Here is a 24,034-nt window from a genome sequence, read left to right on the forward strand (position 1 = left end):
TTGTTTATTGCTACATGAAAAGATTAAAAGTTTTCATACAAAAATACTCTTACTTGATATTTATTTGCAATTAATATTATATATGTTAATATACATTACAAATACACACTTAAATCCATAAATATAAATCAATCAGTAAGCCCCCAAATATCTGAAAATTTTATCTTTTATTAGATATTATGTACACTATACTTTACGACAAGCTAACCTGAGAACACATACAAGGCTAGAACGACCTTTTCACCCTGTTCTTCGAGTTATCCATATGCAGCAAACTACCTACGAAGATTCAATTTCTCCAATGCGCGGCACATTTGGCGATTTCTTGCCAAATACAGCATATTTAAAGAACAAGCTTTTTATGTAATAAAGCTGCAATTGAAACTGATAGTTCATTATAGCACAATTGATTTTAATTTGCCAGTTGTTTAAAAAACTCTGACTATATTATATATTTTCTTTATAACATTATTATATAGCAGACATTATAAAAATTGTATCCTGTATAAATTGTTCCCTAAGACACATACACTTCCAGTCAGGCCCAGATGATCATCCTCCTACAGTAAGTTTTATCCTATCTTTCTGATTACTGTTTAAAATAAATAAAATGACTGGAAACTGAGATCTTCAGATTGCAGTCTAACAACTAAAGAGTTTATCATTAAAAATTTCAAGGCATTAGAGAAATATTAAAAATTAAGAAACAAATGATCTTATACCAATCATTTAAAATATTTATAACATGAGAAATGTCTTATATTAGTTACAACAAAGTGCAAATGTTCATAAGAACTAAAAAAGTATAAAAAAATTTAATTCTTAAGAAGTGCGTTTATTGCTTTTAAAACATTTACCATTTTAATTAACGACCGTTTGCTTGTATTAAGACAAATTAAAGTTTTTATGCTTTGACAAATAAAAGGTCTATGCATGACGGGGCATGAAAAGCGAGTCTTTTACTTCACAGCAGGGAAATACATTGCTTTTACATCTCTCTAATCATAAAAAGCTGCTGATTCAATTCTCTGAGAATCCGCAAATTATATTTTGTCGTGCAGGACTGTATAAGTTAGGTAAAAACCCTACACTTCCTTTGAGGCATAAAATAACAAGCATATCACATGGAAAGTTCTAGCTATTCCTTTCCTTAGACGGAATCATCTGCAAATCATGCGTATTAATGATAGTGTTGCTTAAGCCATGAAACACTGGTAGTATGCAGCGAGTTCGTTTGTAATGACTGTAAGCTCTGAACTGCATGGAAGTCCCTCAGTTGTATTATATAAAAGAAGTCCTTTACCCTTATAAAGTCTCAACAAAGTCATCAAGTCCTTTAGACAGAAAACCTTGTTCCTTCTACCATAATTAACTTAATTGATCAATACTTTCGTATTGGTCAGGTTAGGTGATTTGAATAGAGCAAAGCACAGAAGAACTATCTGACTAAGGGCTGAGATGCATTTGTGGAAGACTTTCTATGAGAAATAAGACTGTATTCACATTACCCATGGGAAAAACCACCAAAAGTGGTCATGAATACAGCCCGTTCGCTTGGGTTCAAACAATCTCAAACTACCAGTATTCAGCGATTTAAATACTCGGCTACTGAAGGGACACTTTCATATTATATTTTCTAAGGGTTGTTAGCTTGTATTTATAATGCTGTTTATAACTGTTTAGAGATTTGCCCTTTTTTTAAAAAAAATTTTTGGACTTGAAAACAGCCCTAGTATTTTTAATTTATGGCTCTTAAAAGGGGCTTTTTTTTTTTAACCGAGGTATTCAATCCTGCTAAGATTATTATAACAAGTAACATTATCATTATCAGAATTATTAGGAAAATGCTCCCGTAATTTGACAAAAACTATTTACTACGATAATCTTAGCGGAACTGTGCAGTGGTTTTCCAGCTTTATGAGGTTGAAAATTATACACATGTTATAGATGAAGCAGATACCATTAACAATTGCTTTTTTCTCCTCCCGATCAGTGAATGAATGTTTTAATTGCTACAGCTATTGCTACTAATAAAACAGCTCATCAAGAGTGGGGTGAGGTCAGGGTACCTGGAATTTGCAGTTTCGCCAATAATGCCAGAAAAAGGGGATGTCTTCCTGCTGGTCATCGAATGATTGACACGATTTCGCAAATTTTTAAACAAAATGCTGGATGCAACTTAATTTAGAGTTTCACACATTTTTTCCCTACTGTTCTTTTTGTTCAACAGTATTCGTATTTCACAGCATATTTTTTACAATATTGCTTCTCGAAATGGTAGAACTATATTCTACGGCAGACGCATACACTCTCTACTATATCCAGGGTTCTCAAGTTAGGTTGACCTGCAGTATAACAGCAATGGATGTTAACAACTGGTTCATACAAAATTTATGACATTAAACTAATGCAGTTGATAATATTGAATATAAGTTGTTAATAATATCATTTACCTTTAATTATAGACTGATGAATAGGAAAAAGTATTTATATAAGATAATTTATTGGTCCTTTAACCCTCTAAATTGGTCCCAAAACCCTAAGCTTCCCAAAGTGACTATGAGTAAATGGTATTTTTCTTGATTATGATTTTAAAAGAATATTCTCACTTTGTACCAAAACTTCTCTTCCAATATGCATACTACCTTTTTTGTTTAGATATATTTCAAGATGCATGTCTTTGTATTTAAAGGTATTAACACAAAACTTTTGAGCATATATATATATATGGAGCTTGGACACTTGTTTAACAGATTGTAAAAGAATTTAGTGCATGACTAAATTATTACACAATCAAATATAATCTATGATACATAATTATAATTACCTGACTTTCGTTATGGCCACTGTCAACGAGAACATCAATTAAATCCATACTTTTAGCAAAAGCATCTCGCAGATTAACTCGATGAAAAGAGACGATGCTGCCTTCTCTTCTGGCACGATCAAGGGCTTCTTTTCTCTTGAGGGCTTTGTCTCTTCGCATCTGATTTTGATAAAATTCTGCAAAATTGTTGACAATGATTGGAATGGGCAGAGCAATGACCAGTACACCGCAGACGCAGCAGATGCTACCAACTAGTTTCCCTAGAGGAGTGGTAGGGTAAATATCACCGTAGCCGACTGTTGTCATTGTGATACTTGCCCACCAAAATGTTTCAGGAATGCTTGTAAACTTGGTCTCCTTCTCATCTTTCTCGGCAAAATATGCGAGACTTGAAAATATCATGACTCCAATGGCTAAAAACAGCATCAGCAAGCCTAGCTCTTTATAGCTGTTCCGCAGTGTAAAGCCCAAACTTTGTAGGCCGGTGGAATGCCTGGCTAGCTTCAATATGCGGAGGATCCGCATTATTCTGAATATCTGCACCACCCTCCTCACGTCCTGAAACTGATCTGTCTGCTTGTTTGATTCAATGAGAAATGCCACAAAATACGGCAAAATTGCTAAGAGGTCGATGATGTTAAGGCCTCCTTTGAAGAATTTCCATTTATTTGGGGCTGACATGAAACGTAACACATATTCAAGTGTAAACCATGTTATACAAACTGCCTCAACAACCGCAAGTTTGTGGTTGTCATCTACATGTCCATCATGTTTTTCTTGGAGTGCAGGTAAGGTGTTTAAAGTAAGTCCGATTGTCGATAATACAATGAATAGTATGGAGAGAACTGCTACAACCTGGAAAACATACCATTTACAGTCAAATTTGAGCAGGGGAGGGGATCTGAAAATAAAGGCAAAACATAAAAAATTAAGTATGTAACTAGTCTCAAAAATGGACTCCTAATGGCTTGATGGACCACTGTGATCAGCATGAAAATAAATATAAAACAGCTAAACCATAACTGCAAAATTTGGGAAACATATAATAGCAATATAAAAATAAACACATTGCTTAAAGCTTAATGTAGAAACTGCAATGTTAGTTGTCATCCAAATCATGACAGCTACATCATTTTTCAAAGTATTTTTCCAAACAAAATGGCACACCACACAGAACATAAATCATGCACAATTGCAACACAATTTATTCACTTTAGACAAGATAATTTATAAATATTCACATTTTAAAATAGAAAATATACTGCTGTTCTTCAAATATAATATGTATTAAGCATTTTTGTCCTTTAAAAAGGGAAGTGGTAATTTAAAATTCATGCAAATAATGCTATTCAAAGAATTTTGCAGAATTGATTGCTTTCATTTTGACCAATCATGTAAGGGTAAACTAGGCTAGTACTCATTCACAATATCAAATTGCAAAATAATCTTTCAAACCTTGAGTATGATATTTCCCCCTTTTTGTGATGAAGTTCAAGAATTTTGATTTGATCTTCAAGCTAGTTAAGAGCAACTACTTAAAAATTAATTATACTTCCTTTATTCTGGCTCAATAAAATAATTCTTTTTCTTGAAGATGACTTGGGAAAATAAATAAATAAATAAGTAAAAATGAAGCATTGTTATATATGCATGTTTTTTTGCTAACAAATAATTTAAAAATTGAGCATTAGGATGAGGCAATAATCTGCATCTTTTGTAAGATAAGAAACCAAACAGTTTTTAGAAAATCCATGTACTATGTTTCAGAATATGAATTTCTAAATATCTGATTTAAAATTAAGCTGAATGTCAAGCTTAATGAATGATGTTTAAAACAAACCCTAGATATTATTAATAAATTTGAAGACAAGCCTGAGCTTAATTGATCGACATGCTTTTTAAAAATTTATCTGATCTAAAGTTTTAATCAATGAATAATTATACAATTTACTCAGGTTATTTAGCTGGTTTAAAGTTTAATCCTCACCCCAAATGGAAGCCAGACTGAACACTTGATTCAGAAGATTAATTAAACAGTAATTATAAATCCTCAATTAAAATATAAATATAACTGTAATATGCACACATTAAGCCAATAATTTTATGATATTAGAATCTCATCAGGTAATGAATTATTGTCTGATATTTAACAATTATTTAGCAAATAAAATAATGTTGGCTCTGTGAAGTATTTTTTCATGTCTTATAACTGTGTTGGTGAACCTTTTCGGGACTGCACGACCAAAATTCCACTAAAACCCATTTACTTATCGCAAAGTGCCAACACTCCAATTAAACCTGAAAATGTGGGTTTGGCTGAGCAAAACAATACACACTTGTCTTAAGACTTAAAGAGAAAAAACAAGAAGAGAGTTTTCAATGGTACAAATAACTTTTTATTTAAGGAAATAGATTGGTTTTGCATAATTAATGGGATTTTTGATGTTGTGTACATACTGATAATTCGTCAAACCTTGGCTCACTTTGTTAATTTGAGCACAACACATGCAGCACTCAGCTTATCTGTCAATCTGTTCATGTGTCACATTTCATATAATTCAAAGCTGAAAACAGCTATTCCCGCTCATAAGATGATCTAAACAAAGTAAGAATAGTATCCCAAATATTTTCATTTATTTAAACTTATTTGGCAGAAAATTCCACACTTTCACAATTTCGTCTTCATAACTATCAATTGTGCTGTCCTGTGTGATCTCTTAACACTCCATTTTCTCAAGTGTTACGCACAAATCAGATAATTTTCTTTTCCACGTAGAGCTTTCTTGAAATTCCATTAGCTCCATTTCCAGATTTTCAAAATCCAACCATTATAAGCAAGAAAGATCAAGTTCTTCAAACTTAGATTTATCTGGAGAAGTAAGAAAACACATGGTCGTTTCCCTATTTTGGAACTGTAGAAATCTGTTATTAAAATACTCCTTTGCAGCTGCTATGATGCTCGAAAATTCCTTATAGATTTCTTCATGACTTGAAGGATTGTGTGCAAATTGTGTAGAATTTTCTAGATGCATCTTTAGATTTGGAAAATATTTCAGCTGCCCACTTGCAAGATCTCTTTCAAAAACATGCAGTTTTCTCTCAAATGTTATTATATCACAAAACATCCTTTGTATCATTTTTCCTAAGCCTTGCAGTTGCTTGTTCAGTACCTTGAAGTTCTGTATAAAATCTGTAAAAACATAATGTTGTTAATAAGCCGAACCAAATCAGTGAGCTGAGGATAATCCTGCCCTTTTTCATTCAAAAATAGCCTAATTTCATCCAAGCAGCTTACAACTCTCTCTAAAACCTGTCCTCTGCACAACCATCAGACATTATTGTACATAAGCAAAGTGTTATATTGTGCTTGAACCTCATCAAAAAGTGCATGAAACTGTCGACAATTAAGAACTCGAGCCATTGATGTAATTCAACATTTTGGTGACATCTTTGAGAACATCATCTAATATTTTGCAGCTGTCTCTGGCACAAAGAGCTTCTTGGTGAATGAGACAATGAAACTGAATAATTGGATGCTTTGCTTCTTTAACAAAGAACTTTATGAAACCAGCTGTTGTTTCCAACATGTAAGGCACACCATGACTAGTAATTGAAACTACCTTTTCCGGTTTTATGCCTTGTAAAAAAGCCTCCATCACAGTATTGTAAATATTTATTCCTTGTGTTCTTTTGAGCATAGATGCCAATTTAACCAGCTCTTCTCTCCTCGTATCACCAACAGCATAACGCAAAACTATTGCTAGCCTTGCATAGTCATTTATATCTGGGGCTTTCATCCAAGCACATTGGGTAACAGCTGCCTTTTGCAAGTCAGTGGTGAGTTTCTGACCAATATCACTTGACATCTATTTGCAGGACTTGATCTTTAACAGTATTTCTGCTAAATGGCATCTCAGCGATGCATTGTTTAATTTTGTCCTTATTTGGAAAGTCATGAAAAAGGGAATTACTCCCAGACAACACGACCTCTTTGATTAAATTCCCATCGGAGAGCGCTTTACCACGTTTTGCCAGGCATAGTGAAATTTGAAAGCTGGGCGTTGTTAGATGGTTTGTTTTAGAAAGATAATTTCAGAAACCAACTTTCTGGTAATTACAATTCCTTAATATCCTTTCAATAAACACCTTCCATTCAGCTTTATTAAGTTCGGCAATAACCTTGTGGATGGTGTTAAAGTGCCGTCTGACAGTAGATATGCGACAGACAACACTTTCCCTGCACAAAATGCTTAATACTTTCTTATTATGTTCAAATGAATTTGTCCAGGTCTTCTTGAAATGATCTTCCACTATCAATGTTTAATTTTGCTTTTTTTGCTGGAGTCATTTGTGAGGGTTCAAAACCTGGAGTATAGAAAAGCACAAAATTTAAAAATGAAGCATTAAATATAAATCAGTCACATACTAAAAAGAGGTAACATTATTAGCCAATACTAAGGAACTTGATTTTCACAAATCCGCAGTCTATGGCTGCAGATTCAAATATGAGCAGAGGACAGCCGTAGCCGTTAAACCGGACATCTCTTTGCTAAACTTTAGATTTCATATGATCTTTTTTGGGCTTATTTTGGCTGAACGCATGTGAATAAGCTTGGCTTCGCTACTAAGTTTTCGTGTTTTGCTATATTATCAAATTGTATGTTTTTACATTACGTTTGTACATTCCGACTAAGATATTAAATTAGAATTATGCATAAGTTACCTCAAAATGCTTAGATCTGAAAACTGGAGTCTGTTTAATACTGAAAGTATTAAAATGCATGGGCAGTCTGCAATAAATTTGAATTGGCTTAGCAAACATTAGCTGTTTCAACTTTGGCGTATTCTTTGCCTTATAACAAATAATTAACACTTTCTTATAACAAATAATATGATTGGTGCAAACAATTGAAACGTCAGAAATTGGGTCAACAAATGTGTATATCATTTCTATGGCGATATATGAAAATCTTACAACTAGGCTTAGGCCCTATGCCAGTGGCATTATGCAACAAGTAAGTAAGCGAAAAATTCAAGAACAGAGTAAAACATCTATTTAAATTACATAGTATCATTTTATTCTGATTATTGATTAAGGAAGTAATATTTTAGTCGTGTGCCAGCTGATGGGGCTCTGCATGCCAACTGTGGCATGCATGCCATTGGTTTGCCATCACTGTCCTATAAGGATTCTGTTGTTTAGATGGTTGCAAGTCATTGAATCAAAAATTCAAACTCATGTTTCTTAACAACAAGAAATGGGCAATTATTGATATATGACAAAAACTTTAACAGAAATTATCTCAAGAAAGAATGCAGCAAATTTAACATATGCAAACACATTTTTGTTCTGTTTTGGTTAAATAAAGCATTAAAATCAAAAAATGAAACAAATTGAAGTGATGAAAGTTCTGAATTATTTATGTAGGATAAAACAACAATAAAAAAAATATTATTATGAGATCTGCTAATATATATGATTGTTTTAGATGCCTTTATAAAAAAAAATTGATTAAAAAATGTTTTTTATAAATATTCAAGAAGAAATTTTTCAATTTTTATATCATTTAAATATTTTAGCTATGAGATGAAAAATACAACACACAACTAAGTTTTAAACCTCACATTATATATATATATATTTATGATGGATATAAAATTTTTTATTAATTGAATGCAAAACATAAATAAAGAAACAGACTTCAAAAATTTATAAAATAAATTAAAAACAAATTATATAATCAAGCTATTTAAATTAGATACATGAAAAGGTATTTGTTCTGAGCCATATCTAACAGATAGTGTACCTGTAATTTTATGTGGCTTCATTGTATCTTGTAAAAAACAGACACAACAATATGTTTCTATTCTTATAAAAATTACATATATTTTTTGCAAAAATCTTAAAATAGACATTACAAAAATAAAAATGAAGTAATTACGAAAACTGAAATAAAATCAAGTAACCGAAATGAATGTACAGGGTGTGGCAGCATTCATAGTAGGATATTAAAAACACACCATAAGACAGTAACTGTAATTTATTTATTACCTCTTATGTCAATTAATAGATAAAGGTATGCAATTTACTAATGCGTAAGTAATTGTCTATTGTGTGGATTACTTTTTGAATATGATGTCTGTCAAATGATGTCCCCTCTGCACAACACATTCATCTAAGCGGCGTTGGAAGCTTGCCATAACTTGGCGTAACATATTCCCTGGGACATTGCCAACAGCAGTTCTGATGCGATCCTTCAACTCAGGAATGGTGGCACAACGTGTTTGGAAAACTTCTTGCTTCAGGTGGCCCCCAAAGGAAAATTCTGGACATGAAAAATCAGGAGAGCAAGGTGGCCAGGAAATGTCACCAAAATGGGAAATTACTCTACCTGGAAATGTCTATTGCAAGAAATCCATGCAAATTCTGGCTGTATGCGAGGTCGCTCTATCTTGTTGAAACCATAATTGTTCCACATCCACATCAACCATACCTAATTTGGGAAAAATGAAGTCTTGCAGCATCTTTAGGTAGCGTACTGCAAACAGAACCTGTTGTTAGAAATACACAAACCCCCCTTACAATGGTCCGTCCATCTGGAACTTTCCCATAATGTCCCAAGTTGAAATGTTGCCGAAATAGATGCTGGGTAGCAATAACAAAGTAGTTATTCTTGAAATAACTTTCAACAGCAAAGGCATGATGCTGTGCACTCCACTGATTCATATCCCTATCCCACTCGAAATGGCAGCTCATTAGTACACGAATGTGGCACGAGCTGGCACGCATTCATGCAGTACGTCATTGTACTACGCAAGTCAAATTATGCTATGAAAACTTCCGCACCCTGTATTAAAACTAGTATTTAAAACCAGACGAATCCTTCCAAAATTTAAAGAATAATTCATTATTTTATTAGGCAGAAAACTTACTCAGTTTATAATTCCTCATATTTTGTAAAACCTATAACTGAAGACAATAATCTGAAGAAAAACTGTACATTAAATGAAGGAAAGGCCCTATGCATTTTTTCAGATTTTTCTATTTTTAAGGAAAACCTTTTTCTAAACTTTTAAGCATTACCATAAAATGAGAAAGCAAATACTACAAAAACTTCTGCCAGCAGCATGAATGTAATAAATGAAACCAAGATGACATCGCTTAGAGGTTTTAATGCTTTTATCCAGTTGATAATTCAATAACTTCATCATCTTTCATATAGGAGGAATCTCTATAAAACAATCTTTTGGATATTCGATTAAAAAAGAAACTTTTTTTTACTGATTTTTATTATCACGTACTTAACACTATTATTCACTTCTTTTTTAGCTGATTGAAAATGATACAACATAATATATATTGTTTCTTACGCTTTAGCAAAAACAAACTCATTCAAACTGTGTCTGAATCAACATGCATATAATTGGAATAATATCAAATGCCAGTATCAGACACATGATTATGGGTATTCCTGAACATTTTCACTATCTGCTATCAAAAGCAATAAAATGCATACTCTCCCCCCTCCAGAGGAAAAAATATAGTCTTCATTAAAGAATAGAAACAATAATGTTTTCCCCAGTTTACAATTTCCAAATAAATTAAATTCCTCTTTTCAATTAAATTGTAGTAAAATATCCTTAAATACCTACATAATTTTATGATTAAATTATAAGCAGTCATCAAATTATTCATTTGGCACATATATAAAAAAAAAAAGCTTAAAAAATACGAATAACGTTTTATAATAATAAAAAAAGAGATATGCAAATATTTATGATGCAGAAGCTCCATTAAACCAAACCAAAATATAATGTAGTGTTATTAAGTTACACACTGAATTGAAAGGATTTCCATTCCTTTCTTCATTAGGTTGAAAGTTGCAGGAATACAATTTAAAGCAACACAAACACAGGACAAGCAAAATTCTAATAAAGGCATTTTTTTAAAAAGTTTTGTTTTTTAAATATGTTTTTTTTTTCTTTTTTGATAGTTAATTGCAATTTTTTTTTTTTTTTTTTTTTTTTTTAGAAAACAATTGCATTAAAATTTCAGAATTCAGCAATGATTAAAAAGTGCATGATTTTATTTCAAAATGATATCGTTTGAGATTATAATTTGCTACTTGAAAGTATGTTTTTTTGACTCCAAAATGTATCCTCTAAATTCCTTTCAGCCCCATTAGTGAAAGAGATTAAGTTTTTTTTTTATTTTTTATTTTTTAAGGCCAGCTTTTCAAGGGCAGTCTAGAAATGTGATTCTAACAAGATGAAGCTACAGTTTTGCATATCCAGGGTAATATGGTTTTCATATTAGATATTTTCAGTGAACATCCAATTCAACATATATTTTATTCGAATAATTCTTTGACTGTTATATTTACAGCCTACTTCTAAAATTACTAATAAGTTTCTGGTGCTATAAAATGAGAAAATATATGAGAGGCAAATAATTACTTGTCTCAGACACATTTCTTGACAGGATGATCCACTTTGTTGAAAAAACATTATTAAAAGCTTAATTCAAATTTATAATGAAAACAATATTTTCCCACGTAGAAACATGGAGAATATTAACTAAAAACAAAAAATTAAAAGGTTTTTCATGAGTTTTAACTAATCACAATTTATCTTTTTACAAAATAGATTCATAATATCATATTCCCTCAAATTATGTGAATATATCTTTCTTTCTTTTTTTTGTCTCCTTACATTATAATTCATAAATGTCATTAAAAATTATCCATTTCATTAGAAAAATCAAAAATGTATATACATAAATTGATCATTTTATACTAGAAATGCAGTTCTCCAGATTACTTCATTACGATTGTTGATTAATAAATACCAGATGTATATGCATACTTTCAAGGTTCCTTTTTTGATAGTCAGTTTTTTAAAAATTTTTAAAATTATTTATTATTAATATAATCACTGTTTTAATTATTTTTTACATATTATATTATTTTTATTTCTATAGTACATGACTGATTGATTTCTGCTCAACGTTTTCATAAGTTTGTATGAAGATGAAGTATAGAATAACACAAGTTAATAATCTCAACAGAAGATGATATAAATTAGCAACAAAAATTATATTTCTAATTTTAATCATATAAGATGCTCAAACTTCAAACTGAGGTAGTGGCAATTCGGGTAATTTTTCTGAACATAAAGTTAGATTTTTAATGAATGTTTCCCACAATTATTTCAAATGAATGAAAACACAAAGCTTATTATAATTAAAGAAAGAGTGAAAGCAGAATTTTCTTGCATTGAAGAAAAGTGAGGCTCTACTCTTATATTCGCCCTAAGATCACCAAATGTGGCGATATATGTTCTGTGCTGGTTTTTGGCGCGACTGCAGTGCTGTATGGTGGTTTTGGGGACGACATTGTTTGTATGGCAACTCTTTTGACGTTGAAACTTAACTATTTTGCTGCAGTGGTTTAATTGCTCATTGGTTCGTGTTTTGAAATCACCTATGTTGCAATGATAGACATGTTGGCAAGATTTCAGTTGCATATTTTAGATTATGTGGAAAATAAATTTAGTATTAAAAGGTACGGTGTTGGAATTGTTAACGAGTCTTTTGTTCATGGGTGTGTTTATAAGAATCAAAGTGTATTTTTGGAATTTCTGTGGGACTTTTAAAATGGAGTCCGAAATGCAGAGCTGCTATGAGAACTCGGACGAAGAAGGGCATTTCTGATAGTTCTTGTGTGGATTTGCAGTCAAATGCTTGTTGGTAAAGTATGTGGCTATCAGCGGAGTTTAAGATTTGTCAGCGGAGTTTAAGATTTTGTCAGCAGAGATAAGATTTGGTTTTCGTGTAGTAAGTTAACTTTGTAGGAAGTTTTTATCATTACTTTCGAAATTCTGAATTGCAGAAAGACATGTGATATAGCACAATCGTGGCACTTTTGTTCACAGATGTTGTGTGACTGGCCAAAAATATTTGGCGAGAAATTTGTCACCAAGCGAGGGCATATATAAGAATAGTTCCAAAATGGATATGACTGGACAGGAGAAGGAAATGCAAAGACTAAAAACATAAAATCCTATTTGTGAAAATACATACACTATTTACGATTCAAATGTTAAGTATACTAATTCATCAGAGTTTAAAAAAATAAATGCAAATAAACAGTGATGCCCACCAGTGGCCAAGCTGAGAGCTAAAAAGGACACTGAACACTGGTAGTTCAGTCCACGGTTTAACTCCTGGAAAATAGGTTAGCTGCATGGACATTTTCATGGTTTTTCCCATGCGTGAGATGGATATGAGCCAGTTTCCCCTAAAAAGTCCTCTATGGGGCATTCCCCCCTTTCCGTGTAGTGCCTAATGGCATAGCACATTTTAAATAATGAAATAAACAGTGTTTTAGAAAATGCTAATTTTTCATTAAAACTCCTAATTATTGTATGATAGTATTTAATAAAATTAGAAGTTATAGAAAATATTAGTAAGTGATTATTTTTTTAAAATTTGATTGAAAATAGCTATTCCTTAGTTTTGTGGTCTGATACCCTTCATACTTGCAGTAACACCTGTTTTCAGTTATCAAGGATTTTTTTAATATATTTTGTTTGCTTTTTCCCTAAAGACATAAAATCCAATCTTATAATATAACAATAAGGAAGATAAATAGTAGTTCTGTAAAGGGAGTAATAAATATTATGCAGCTAATTTATGAATAGTTGTAACTCATATTACCACCAAACAGTTTAGGGTAAAAAAAACAATAATTTGAGCAAAATAATGAATTCGTATAATTCATATAAATTCGATAAGGTATGAGTCAAGATGATGACGGGCTGTTCCTCTCTGTTTTTTGTTGCGCCATTTGGCTGAGCCCCACATGCGCTCTACATGTTGTGTGTGAACGCCCGTGTTGGGATCCACAAAGTTATATTTGTGATTAACAGTTCCATGCAGAAATCCAGCATTTTTGAACTCACTTGTATTGTATCCTTTCCAGCAATCCGAATAAATGATGCTTCCTTCCTTGATATTTTCGCAAACTTTTTCCATGAGGGTAACGGCGCTTCTGTTAGGTACAGTAACCAAAATAGTCTCTTTCTTTTCTCGGCAAATTCCGCCGAAAACCCAGTGCTGTGGTAGTACACGCCCAGTGTTATTTTTTCTTTTTACAAATAAACTTTCGTCTAAACACATACGTTGCCTTAAGTGGGGTCGCTAAATTTGGCAATTTATGCGAATTTTGGCCTGGTTGCGTTAATACATAAGTACCAAATTTTTTTATAGAGGCTTAGAGTTCTCTCAGCCTTTTTAAAAAAATAAATTAAAAATAAATTTTTTATTTATTTTTTAAAATAAATAAATTTTAAGATTTAAAAATAAATTTAAAATTAAAATCTTTTTAAAAATACATTAATTTTTTTAATAAAAATTTTTCATACAGGAAACACATTGGTTTTGGGTTAACAAGTGGACTTAAATTTAATTCTGCAACATTTAACTCATATAATAAAGGCAAGTATAATTTCAAAGTCATTTTTGTAAGAAATTTTGAAAGATTTGAAAGACAACTATTAAAATTTCATTGCAGTTTCCAAAAAATAAAAATAAAAAAAGCAGTGCAAAGACTCACAGATGCAATTTAACATCTTATAACAGCCACCAGCAACAACAATTGCATGCAATTTCCTCAGCAATGAATATATTTGCCACTCATCCATCGCAGACATCGTGCAGGAGAAAGAGGGGCATGCAAAGGCAGTAACATCTGAAGCTTCTGTGACAACACTGTCGTTTCTCTGCCCATTCCAACCAACATCGAATGACGACATTGAAGGCGGTGGTGAAAGAAGATACGCTGCAGGTTACTGGAAAATAAGTGAAACACTTGAACAAAATACATTTTACAAAAGAAAATAAAGCACTGCAGGCGAGCCAGCACCAATGTTCCACAACAGAATAAGCGCGACACATACCACATTTTGTGGATTAAAACTTTGGATGAAATAGTAACCAAACATATACTTCAGACAGTAAATTGGAGTAAAGCATTCAATTTAATTTTTCTCAGTGGTCCCCTAGCCTTTACAAATGACCTATAAAACAAGAAAACAGATTAAACACAGTTTTGATACATCAGTATTCTGGAATTATTATTTGACTTTCTTCCAAGTGCATAAATTAAAGATTGCAGATTTTAGTGTTACTCTTAGTATTGCCTGATTTGGCTAAGCCTTAAGCGTACTATCTTTGAGGGACATGAGCTACCCAAAACTATTATTTTAAGGGCAATTAATTAATCTACTGATAACTATTAAGACTATTATCTGAAATACAAGAGTTTTTTCACTTTATTCTTTCAGAAATGAAAACAAGAAAAAAAAAAAAGTGCTATTAAATTGAATTTTTTTCATTACTTAAGATTTATCCTTTCCAACATTATAAGCATACTATCATTTGACAATTCCTATTATTTTTGCTCGAGTTAGGAAAAGTTTATTCATAATCAAGTTTTTATGATGTATGCATTTCTTAGACACCAAGCTAGGAGAAATGAAAGGTTATGTGCATGGGTCTTATCACATATACAAAATTAAAAATGACAAAAAAAGGGGGGAAGACAAGAGAATCAAGATGATCAAAACCATGCAAAAAAATAACCCTTGTTTTAATTTAAATCCAAAATAAAGAAGCATTTTACATTTTAGCTGGTGGACATCAAATGCAGCTTATTCTCCTTGCTCAACTTATTCTGTATAATTTTCAGGCTGGGGGGGAAAGAAGAAGAAGAAAACAATGAAGTTAAACAACATGACTCACTCTGGCGGCCAATGATGATGTTGGTTTTTCTAACAAATCCCACAGACATTTTCTGTAGGGTGCACACCTTCCGAATCCAAAGTCTTCTTCTTCTCTTTGTCTCAATGATTCTGCTTCTTTCCTCATTTCCTCATAAACATGTTCTTTTTTCTGATGATATTTATGCTGGCAGCACGATTCGAGATACAATTCATCTATTCCCCAATACTCCAAATCATCACTGAACGCCAATACGCACATTTCCTCCACAAGATGAAGTTTTCCGGTACGATAAAAATTAACTACAGCACTAAAAGAACGAGGATGGCGATCAAAAAAGTATTCGTTGTCAATCAAGCTGTAATCATCACACAGTTCCATGATAGCTTCATGGGTGTTGCATTCTCTAAGTCTACCAAGCCTAGTGTGAGGTAGGCGTTCTAGAGTGGTCCACAAAACCTCATGTTTGACACCTCCCACGTTGATGACAACACGACGATTTAGCGCTTTGCTCCGGATAATCATGAACGACTCTGGAGGGAGAGACGACATGGACCTGGAGTGAGCGCGGTTCTGTTGCTGTATATGTTGCTGTTGAGCACCATATTGTTGCAACACTTCTGCAAACTGAGGCTGGGGAGTCATTGTTGGATTAGGCTGAACTGAAGGGTTAGGGGTGGAGGCGCTTTGTTGCGTTGCTGGCGTCAATGTGAAAACTCCTGAGCTCGCCTTTTCCATTTTGTCTGAACCAGTCATCCTCATTGCCCTCCCCGCCTAATGAACGGGAAAGGAGGGCTGAAGCCACAGCCAACAGTCACACTGACACATAGAAAAGACAAGCTACACATAAGTTTGGGTTAGTTTCGGGGGTGTGCACGTTTACGACACTTCATAATCCCATATTATGTAACTGGAACAGACAGTACTTTGAATTCCAGAAAATGAGTGATTACATGCCTTGGCATTATGGCAGTTCCAGAAGACCACATTGATGATGACTGCCTATAAAAAATGGTAATAAAAGTTTTAATTTTTTCTTTGTTACATTCAAATACAGTAACAAAATGAGAACATTTTCTTTTCTTATTTAAGTATCATAAAATGCATAATTTTAAACAATAATGCCTATTAAATAGTATCTGAATCTTGAGACATGCAAAGAAATATATTTATAACTGTAAACCACATACTAAAAGATATCTTTTTGAGTGCATTTAAACAAAGGGGGGGGGGAATGAAGGAAATAAGGAAAAGGATGAGAAATAATCTATCATTGCCAGAGAGAGAGAGAAATGTAATGGTGATAACTGATTTAATGTACTATCTGTATTTTTCTGATGTCTTTTTAAGATGAGAATTATTGAAGCATTTTATAATTATAAATAAGCACCTGGTCCTCCATTTTAGTATGTTTAATAAAATGAGGTCAGTTAACAGATCTAAGTGGCTACTTAGTATAGTAATGTTAAAAAGCTTTTCTTTTTTAACCTTGATACACCAGAGTTAGTTACTCAACTTTTACAGTAAATTAGATAGTCCGTAACATATGTTTTTACAATTGGTTGTCTTTCAGGTTTTAAACTGCTGTTACAAAAGGTTACTTATTCTTTTTAACATTTTCAAACTTTGTAAAAGGCACAGGTACTTTTCAGTTTTGCTGGCGCAAACAATAAAGTCGCCAATAATGATACAGATGATGCCAAACGGAATATCTTCACTGGTAACCTTTTACGCTTTATTTTCAAAACAAGTTGCAGCCATTTCTTATCAGAGTGATTGTTTTTTTCAATACTGGCATACAATTACATAGAATTTTTACAATTTTTTTTAGTTAAATTTCATGCTCTAAGACCACTCACAGTGATTAAGTCAATTAGGATGCAATCACACCGCTCACCGGAAGGCGAAAATATAGAAAGGCAAAATCAAGAGTTAAATTCATCAGTTCTAATGAGAATGCACTAGCGAAGTAAAGCACTGTGGTTTTACATAATTTATGAGTAAGCCATTCATGCAAATTGAAATAATTCTTGCATTTAAACTATTATCCCAAATTAAGATTTAACTTGAAATTAATGTAGATAATTACTGAGAGAATTAGATGTTTGTAGGGTAGTTTACGTGAGATGAGATCACTTGGGGTCACGTGATAAGAACTGGCAAATCAGGATGTTGAATAATGAAAGCATAGTAAATTCTTAAATTAATGTCTTTTTACAAATTTATTGTCGTTATTTATTGGCTTTTTACAAAATTTTAAACCATATCAAAATAAAAAATCTTAGAACTAACATTTGTTAACATTTTTTATGTGTATAGTGTATGCTGTCGCCAACAAAGTCTGCCTGGCGAGACTTGCGCCAGCGAAACGGAAAAGTACCAAGGCATGATTTAGAGAAGTATTTATGACTAGAAGTGTTACTTCTTATGATATTACATAAAATAATAAATGTTTATTATACATGTCCTTGGGATTCTCAAAATTGATATATATATTCAGGAATCAAAGGTTTTTCATCTTTACATTTTCTTTCTTTCTTGTTTCTTGATCACAACATTCAAAGAGTAAGCAAAGTTTTCAAAGATGAAAAGCAAAATTGAAGGCTTCTAAAATTATAATTTTGCTAACTTGACAAACTGGTAAGAAAAACAATAAGAGAAATAAGAAAGCAAAGTCAGTTATCAACATTATTTAAAATTTCTGTCAGAATATTTTTATAAAAAATCAATAAAATAAAATTAGTCAATTAATAAGCTGTTTGAAAACATTTACTTACTTTAGTGAAGGAACACAGAAAGTAAAATAGGAAGTCTAACATAAGTCTTTGAATTTCTTATAATACAGAGAGAAATGATTAGAACAGTTAAGTGTTGAATTAAATTTTTTTTCTCATCAATTAAAAAAAGATACAATTTAGTTTTTATGAAAAGATGAAAGACTGCTGCTGCTTTTTAGGTTAGTTAAAGCAAAAATCAAGAAATTTTAAATGCACAGAAGTAAAAATTAATTAAATCGATTCCTTTAAATTTTATGATATTTTTTTGGACATAAAGCTTTAATATAATCATATTCTTATATTTTCCCTGATATTTGTGTTCATCTAAGAAAAGTAATATATACAAGATACATTGCAAGAATTCTAAACTTATAATTTTAAAACAGCAAGAGTTTTACCATTACCTTACACCTAAATATTAAAAAAAAATTTTTTAATAAAAAATTGCTCATAAATGTGACAAGGACAGTTACGTAAATATATACTCATACCTCTCAAAGCAATTCTTCATATACACAGTTATAATAAAACTTAAGTGAGATTGTCATTATATTATTAATGTAATTATTCACTAAAACGTACACTGATATAGAAATTAGATGACAAGAAAAATAACTACGTCAAAAGATACACAAGAAGATAGAAGGCAAATGAGTATTTAATTATGAGTTTATGTCTTGCTTAGATTCAACAGAAATAGAAAAATTAAATGAACTTAGCAGTAAAGTTATAAGAAATGTAAGTGTAGTTAAAAAGAAAGTAACATCCTGATTACTAAAATAATTATATACATGTTTATACTGAAAGATAACAGTTAAGGAAATTGTATAATATTGCATTAACTGCAGAAAGCATTATTAAATTTGTTTTAATTACACTGATAACAGGATTAAGCTACTTGCTATTGTTAAGTGAGTCTTAGATCTGTTAAAAATGAAAATCATATTGAAAATGCACTGCTGGCTGTGGAGAAATGTTGTATTTACTAAAAAATAAGACCTTCCTTATATTTTTGCATAAATTTCAAGAAATAAAAATGTTGGTGAATACTTGACAACACAACATGGCTCTGATTAAAATGAAAAATAAGTTGCTTAATTAAATACAACACTTTGTTATGGTGTAGAAAGAAAAACTAGGAAAAGTTAGTAACATTGCTAATTAGTATTTGTTTTTATATATATATTAGTGAACGTATTAGTTGATACAGGCTTAAATAGAAATCATTCAGCTCAATAAGGCTATTATAACTAGTAGTAATTACATAGGTTATATATGTGCTAATTACCTAGTATGTTAATTTTACACTTAAACAAAGTAATTATTCTATATAATATGATAAAACTCTTTTCTTTTATTCTGATATTTCCTTTATCAAAATACCCATTTTAGACCAAAAATACAACACAAAAAGTGATCATATTTTTGTGAATATATGTTCTTAATATATTTTTTGCTTAATTTAAAAGCAAATAAAATTTACATAAAAAAAGCTTTTCAACCTGAAGACCTCTGCAAGCAGTTAATTTTGTTAATAAATCATTTTAGCAGAATACTGGATTTTGAATATTACATATATAAATATATAATGTTTAATAATAAAACAATTAATTATATTACATGAAATTAAACCCCCCCCCCTTGGAAAAAAAAAAAAAAAAAAAGAAATCATACTTAAGAAATGCAGCAGAGTAACAATTGCATAAAAGTACAATATTTACATAATGGAAAAAAGTTTTATACAAATACTCCATGAAAAATATATAGAAGATAGTATATAAAAATATACTGACATTCCTAAATAGCAATCAATCTAATTCTCAGCAATTTAATAAAATTAAGAGCAATGAATTAAACATAGAGAGATCAATGGAATTGCAAACTGTTCATAGCAATTTTTAAAATAAGTAATATTTCAAAATCTAAATGGCACATATTTTTTTAAATAAGTAATGCTCCAAATATAAAGGGCACATATTATGAATACATTCATATGAATGCATATCCTTTTTGAAAAATTTAAAACAAGAGAAAAAAAATTGTCTTAATTTTACAACAAAAAGTTTAATTCTGAAGTGTATAAAATATTAAGGAGACTTTCCCCCCCCCTTAAAAAATTAAAGGTACAAACAGAGAAACTTGTTCTCATTTTATAAGAAAAGGAACTATTAACTGTACAAAAATTTTAAGATAATAAATCTAGTTCCAGAGGAATCAAATTCAAATGTTAACTTACATTCAGTATTTTGTGTCAGAAATAATAAACTTGTATACATTAGATTTACTTATTTAGTTAACTTCAAATCTTGTAATTCTTACAATTTTGATGAATGAGAGTATTTTATTTCATACAACTTATTCTGATGTTTTAATTCTGTTATAAATTAATTTTGAAAATATCTCTGAAAAATATAGTAGTGTTCCACTACATTTAAATTTACTATTTTGCTCATTTGTAATACATAACAAAAATTTCCTCAACTTTTGAATGGTAAAAATTTTGGCTCTATCCATGAAAAGCTGCATTTTTATTTGCTGATATTCAGTCAGATCAGTAAAGACGATACAATGATAACACATATTAAAATAACAAGATAATATATACCAAATGATTCAAATCTTGTCACTGGATAAAGGTGATGATATCTCTCAGAAATTAAAATTATCAGCCATATGTTCTATACAAGAAGCATATTGACTAGGTATTTAACTAATAAATAAACTTATTTAAAAATTAATCAGCACATAAAGGTAAATACAAGAAATGACATGATAGTTAAAATAGATTAGATAAAAAATTATTCTTAAATACTTTTTGTAAATCTGCTTTTTTTTTTTAAAGGGAAATAATTACAAAGCTGTTTAGACAGAGAAAATAATTTACTGCCACATTAAATAACAGAACATTTACAAGCTAAATAACAGGATGCTAAAAACATTTATTTTAGAAACCTACTGAAAGAGTATTTAGAATAAATTATACAATGGAAGTAAAATCATAATAAACATTCGATTTCTTTATATGTAAATAAACCTTCCTGCTCTTAAGAACTGATAGACTTTCAAATACTCATGGGAATACATATTATTTCTGAGATATAAAAATATAAAGACCAGAAAACTACTAAAATATGGGAACAGCTATGTATACCACAATATTTTTTTTTTAAATATGGCATTATTTATATTATTTAAAATGTTAAATAACAAGGAAAATTATAAATTTTTTATACATTACCACTTATGTACTTTGCATTACAATTCAATTAAAATTACTTTAAATTTTTTCATTCAAAATAAAAAAAAAAAAAATCTTCCACTTACATTCATAATATTTGCACTCAGTGAGATATATATCTAAAAAGAAAAATCTTTCTTCCAAAAATGAATCATTTATTTCATAAATGTCACATCACTGGATTAATCTACCTAATTACAGGCTTTCTGAAACGAAATAGGACACGAATAAACAGAGGAATCACATATTATAAGATTTCTACCAGCTAGGTAAAAAGAATCATCATTGCTAGCAAAGGGTTGAGAAAAACAACAACAGCATCTGCCGGTTCATCAGTTTGAAAACTGGATGTTCATTACGATCTACAATCGATAAACACTGCAGCTACATCCACCTAAATCTTAAAAAATTCTTTGACTATTAGGTTCCATTCAACTGATAATACATACTATTGAACGCTCAGTTAAAATCACTACATGTTTATACAATAAATAAATACGGAATGGAGATTAAATACCTCGATCCTTCGTTATCAAATCCACTCTCTCAGCTGCTTCCTTGAACCGAAGCATCCATGATACCGTTGAGCGGATACGAACTGCGCCAAACGTTGAACACGGCAACAAAGAATCTTGCGGTCTCCGGTATACAGAACATCATCAATAGAATGTGCCAACGATAAATGCACACGAGATCTTCGCCCTTTATAGTCAGTGAACGAAATTACGAAACTATTCTTCGATGAGGGAAGGGGAAGATATAATAAATACTGACTAGATGGAGCAACAGCCTCACTGCCTGACGCTTACTACTCTACTGATACACTTGCCATCTCCACAGGTTAAGAGAATATGTCCGTTGCTCTCCCAGCGCTCTTCTCGCGAATCCTCTGCTTTTTCCGGCTCCAGATCGATTAGAACTTAACAATGTTAACGTGTGCGTTTTACTATACAAAAATGTGACAATCAAAGTTTTTAAACAGATTATTTCAATTATATTAATTTTATCGTAACTTTGGCGCTTCAATAATTTAATTGTCAATAAAAAAAAAAAAAAAAAAAAAAAAAAAATGTTAGCTGACGATACTTTTCTCCTTACTTCCAAAAATGTTTGTAGAGATCTCATCAGCTTCTATTAGGAATGACGAAATTTAAATCCCGTGAAAGGGAAACAGTGGCGTAGTTACAATTTTGCCGCTCGGGGCAGTCCCTGAATTTGCTGCTCCTCTTAATACACAAACAAATAACTACAAAAAAAGTCAAAACGATATGCTGGTGAAAAAAATTAAAACTCTGCTCTAATTTTTTAAGAAAACTTTAATTTCAATATTTTAAAATTATCTTATTATTTTGCTCGTTTTTTTTGCTTGCAAAACCACAGTCATTTAGTAGAGGTCTATTCGATCGCTCCAGATCGCTTCAGTTACAATAGACAATAGAGAAAGAATTCTTAACTATAAAAGTATACATTTGCAGTATTTAAATACGTCTTAAATGATTATTTAGAAAGCGCTTCTCACAACTAGCGACACTAACAGCAACTGAAAGAAAAGTTCGCACTAGTATTACAATATTTGGAACTTTGTTCTAGAGATCATATTTTAGAATAAACTGAAAAAATTCTAAAGCCTGCAAGCTTTGATAGCATTAAAAAAGATACAACAAAAATATGTAACTGTTGAAATTACTTGGCGATTTCTTTGAATATTATATTTACAGTAAAAACTCTTTTCCTTAGTTTAATTACGTATGGCAATTTAGAATCTAATTATTCTTTACCTGTCTCCACCATCCATCTGACAAATTCCTATAAAATAATGTTTCGCAAAAAATTTCCTCTTCAAAAAAGGAGCCACTCGGGCGGACCGTCCCTCTCTAGCTATACCACTGGGAAAGCGCTAACCTAGAATATTACTATTTTTCGCAAGGGCGGGATTGACACACATTTTCGGATTTGTTTGAGATAAGTTTGTTTTATTTCAAATTGCAAAGGAAGAAAATAGAGAATGGAAATTAAAATTCTTCCTTTAACCTCAGGGTCTTATTGTATGAAATATGACCTAAACTCTCGCCAAAGGTCTAAGACTAAGTTGAAATTTCTTAAAATAAATAATAAAAATAAAATAATAGCTTATAAATAGCTTTAAGTTAAAATTTCTCATAATTTCCTCCTCATAAAAGCAAAGAAGTGGGTAAAGTCGCCCCCCCTTCCATGAAAAAAAATGTTTGCTCAAGAAAAAAGAATAATGAAAAAAAATGATTTCCCGGAAAGTTTGATCGTCTGACACTGAAAATTCTCATTTGAAAATTAAAATTTGCCGCAAAAATAAGTGGGAGAAGTAGATGTTTAGCCTAGGGACCCCTTTCCGCCTCAAGCGATCTTACATTAGTCCAGTTTGGTGCTTTTAAAAA

General features: G+C 31.2%; 1 protein-coding gene across 1 annotated transcript in view; it reads right to left on the reverse strand.

Annotated features, from left to right (window-relative positions):
* The window catches only part of LOC118182787 (uncharacterized), a 73,386-nt gene extending 50,825 nt beyond the window's left edge, over window positions 1–22,561 (reverse strand). The window contains exons 1-3 of the mRNA XM_035352172.2: window positions 22,141–22,561; window positions 15,630–16,610; window positions 2,828–3,682 (exon numbers count right to left, since the gene is read on the reverse strand). Of these exons, the coding sequence (XP_035208063.1) occupies window positions 2,828–3,682; window positions 15,630–16,370 (1,596 nt within the window). The 5' untranslated portion in view covers window positions 16,371–16,610; window positions 22,141–22,561. The remainder of the gene's footprint in view (window positions 1–2,827; window positions 3,683–15,629; window positions 16,611–22,140) is intronic.
* Window positions 22,562–24,034: the final 1,473 nt, after the last annotated feature.

Source organism: Stegodyphus dumicola, chromosome 9, assembly GCF_044657685.1.
Source record: "Stegodyphus dumicola isolate Sdum_Otavi_A_Nest chromosome 9, ASM4465768v1".
Classification (NCBI taxonomy): domain Eukaryota; kingdom Metazoa; phylum Arthropoda; class Arachnida; order Araneae; family Eresidae; genus Stegodyphus; species Stegodyphus dumicola.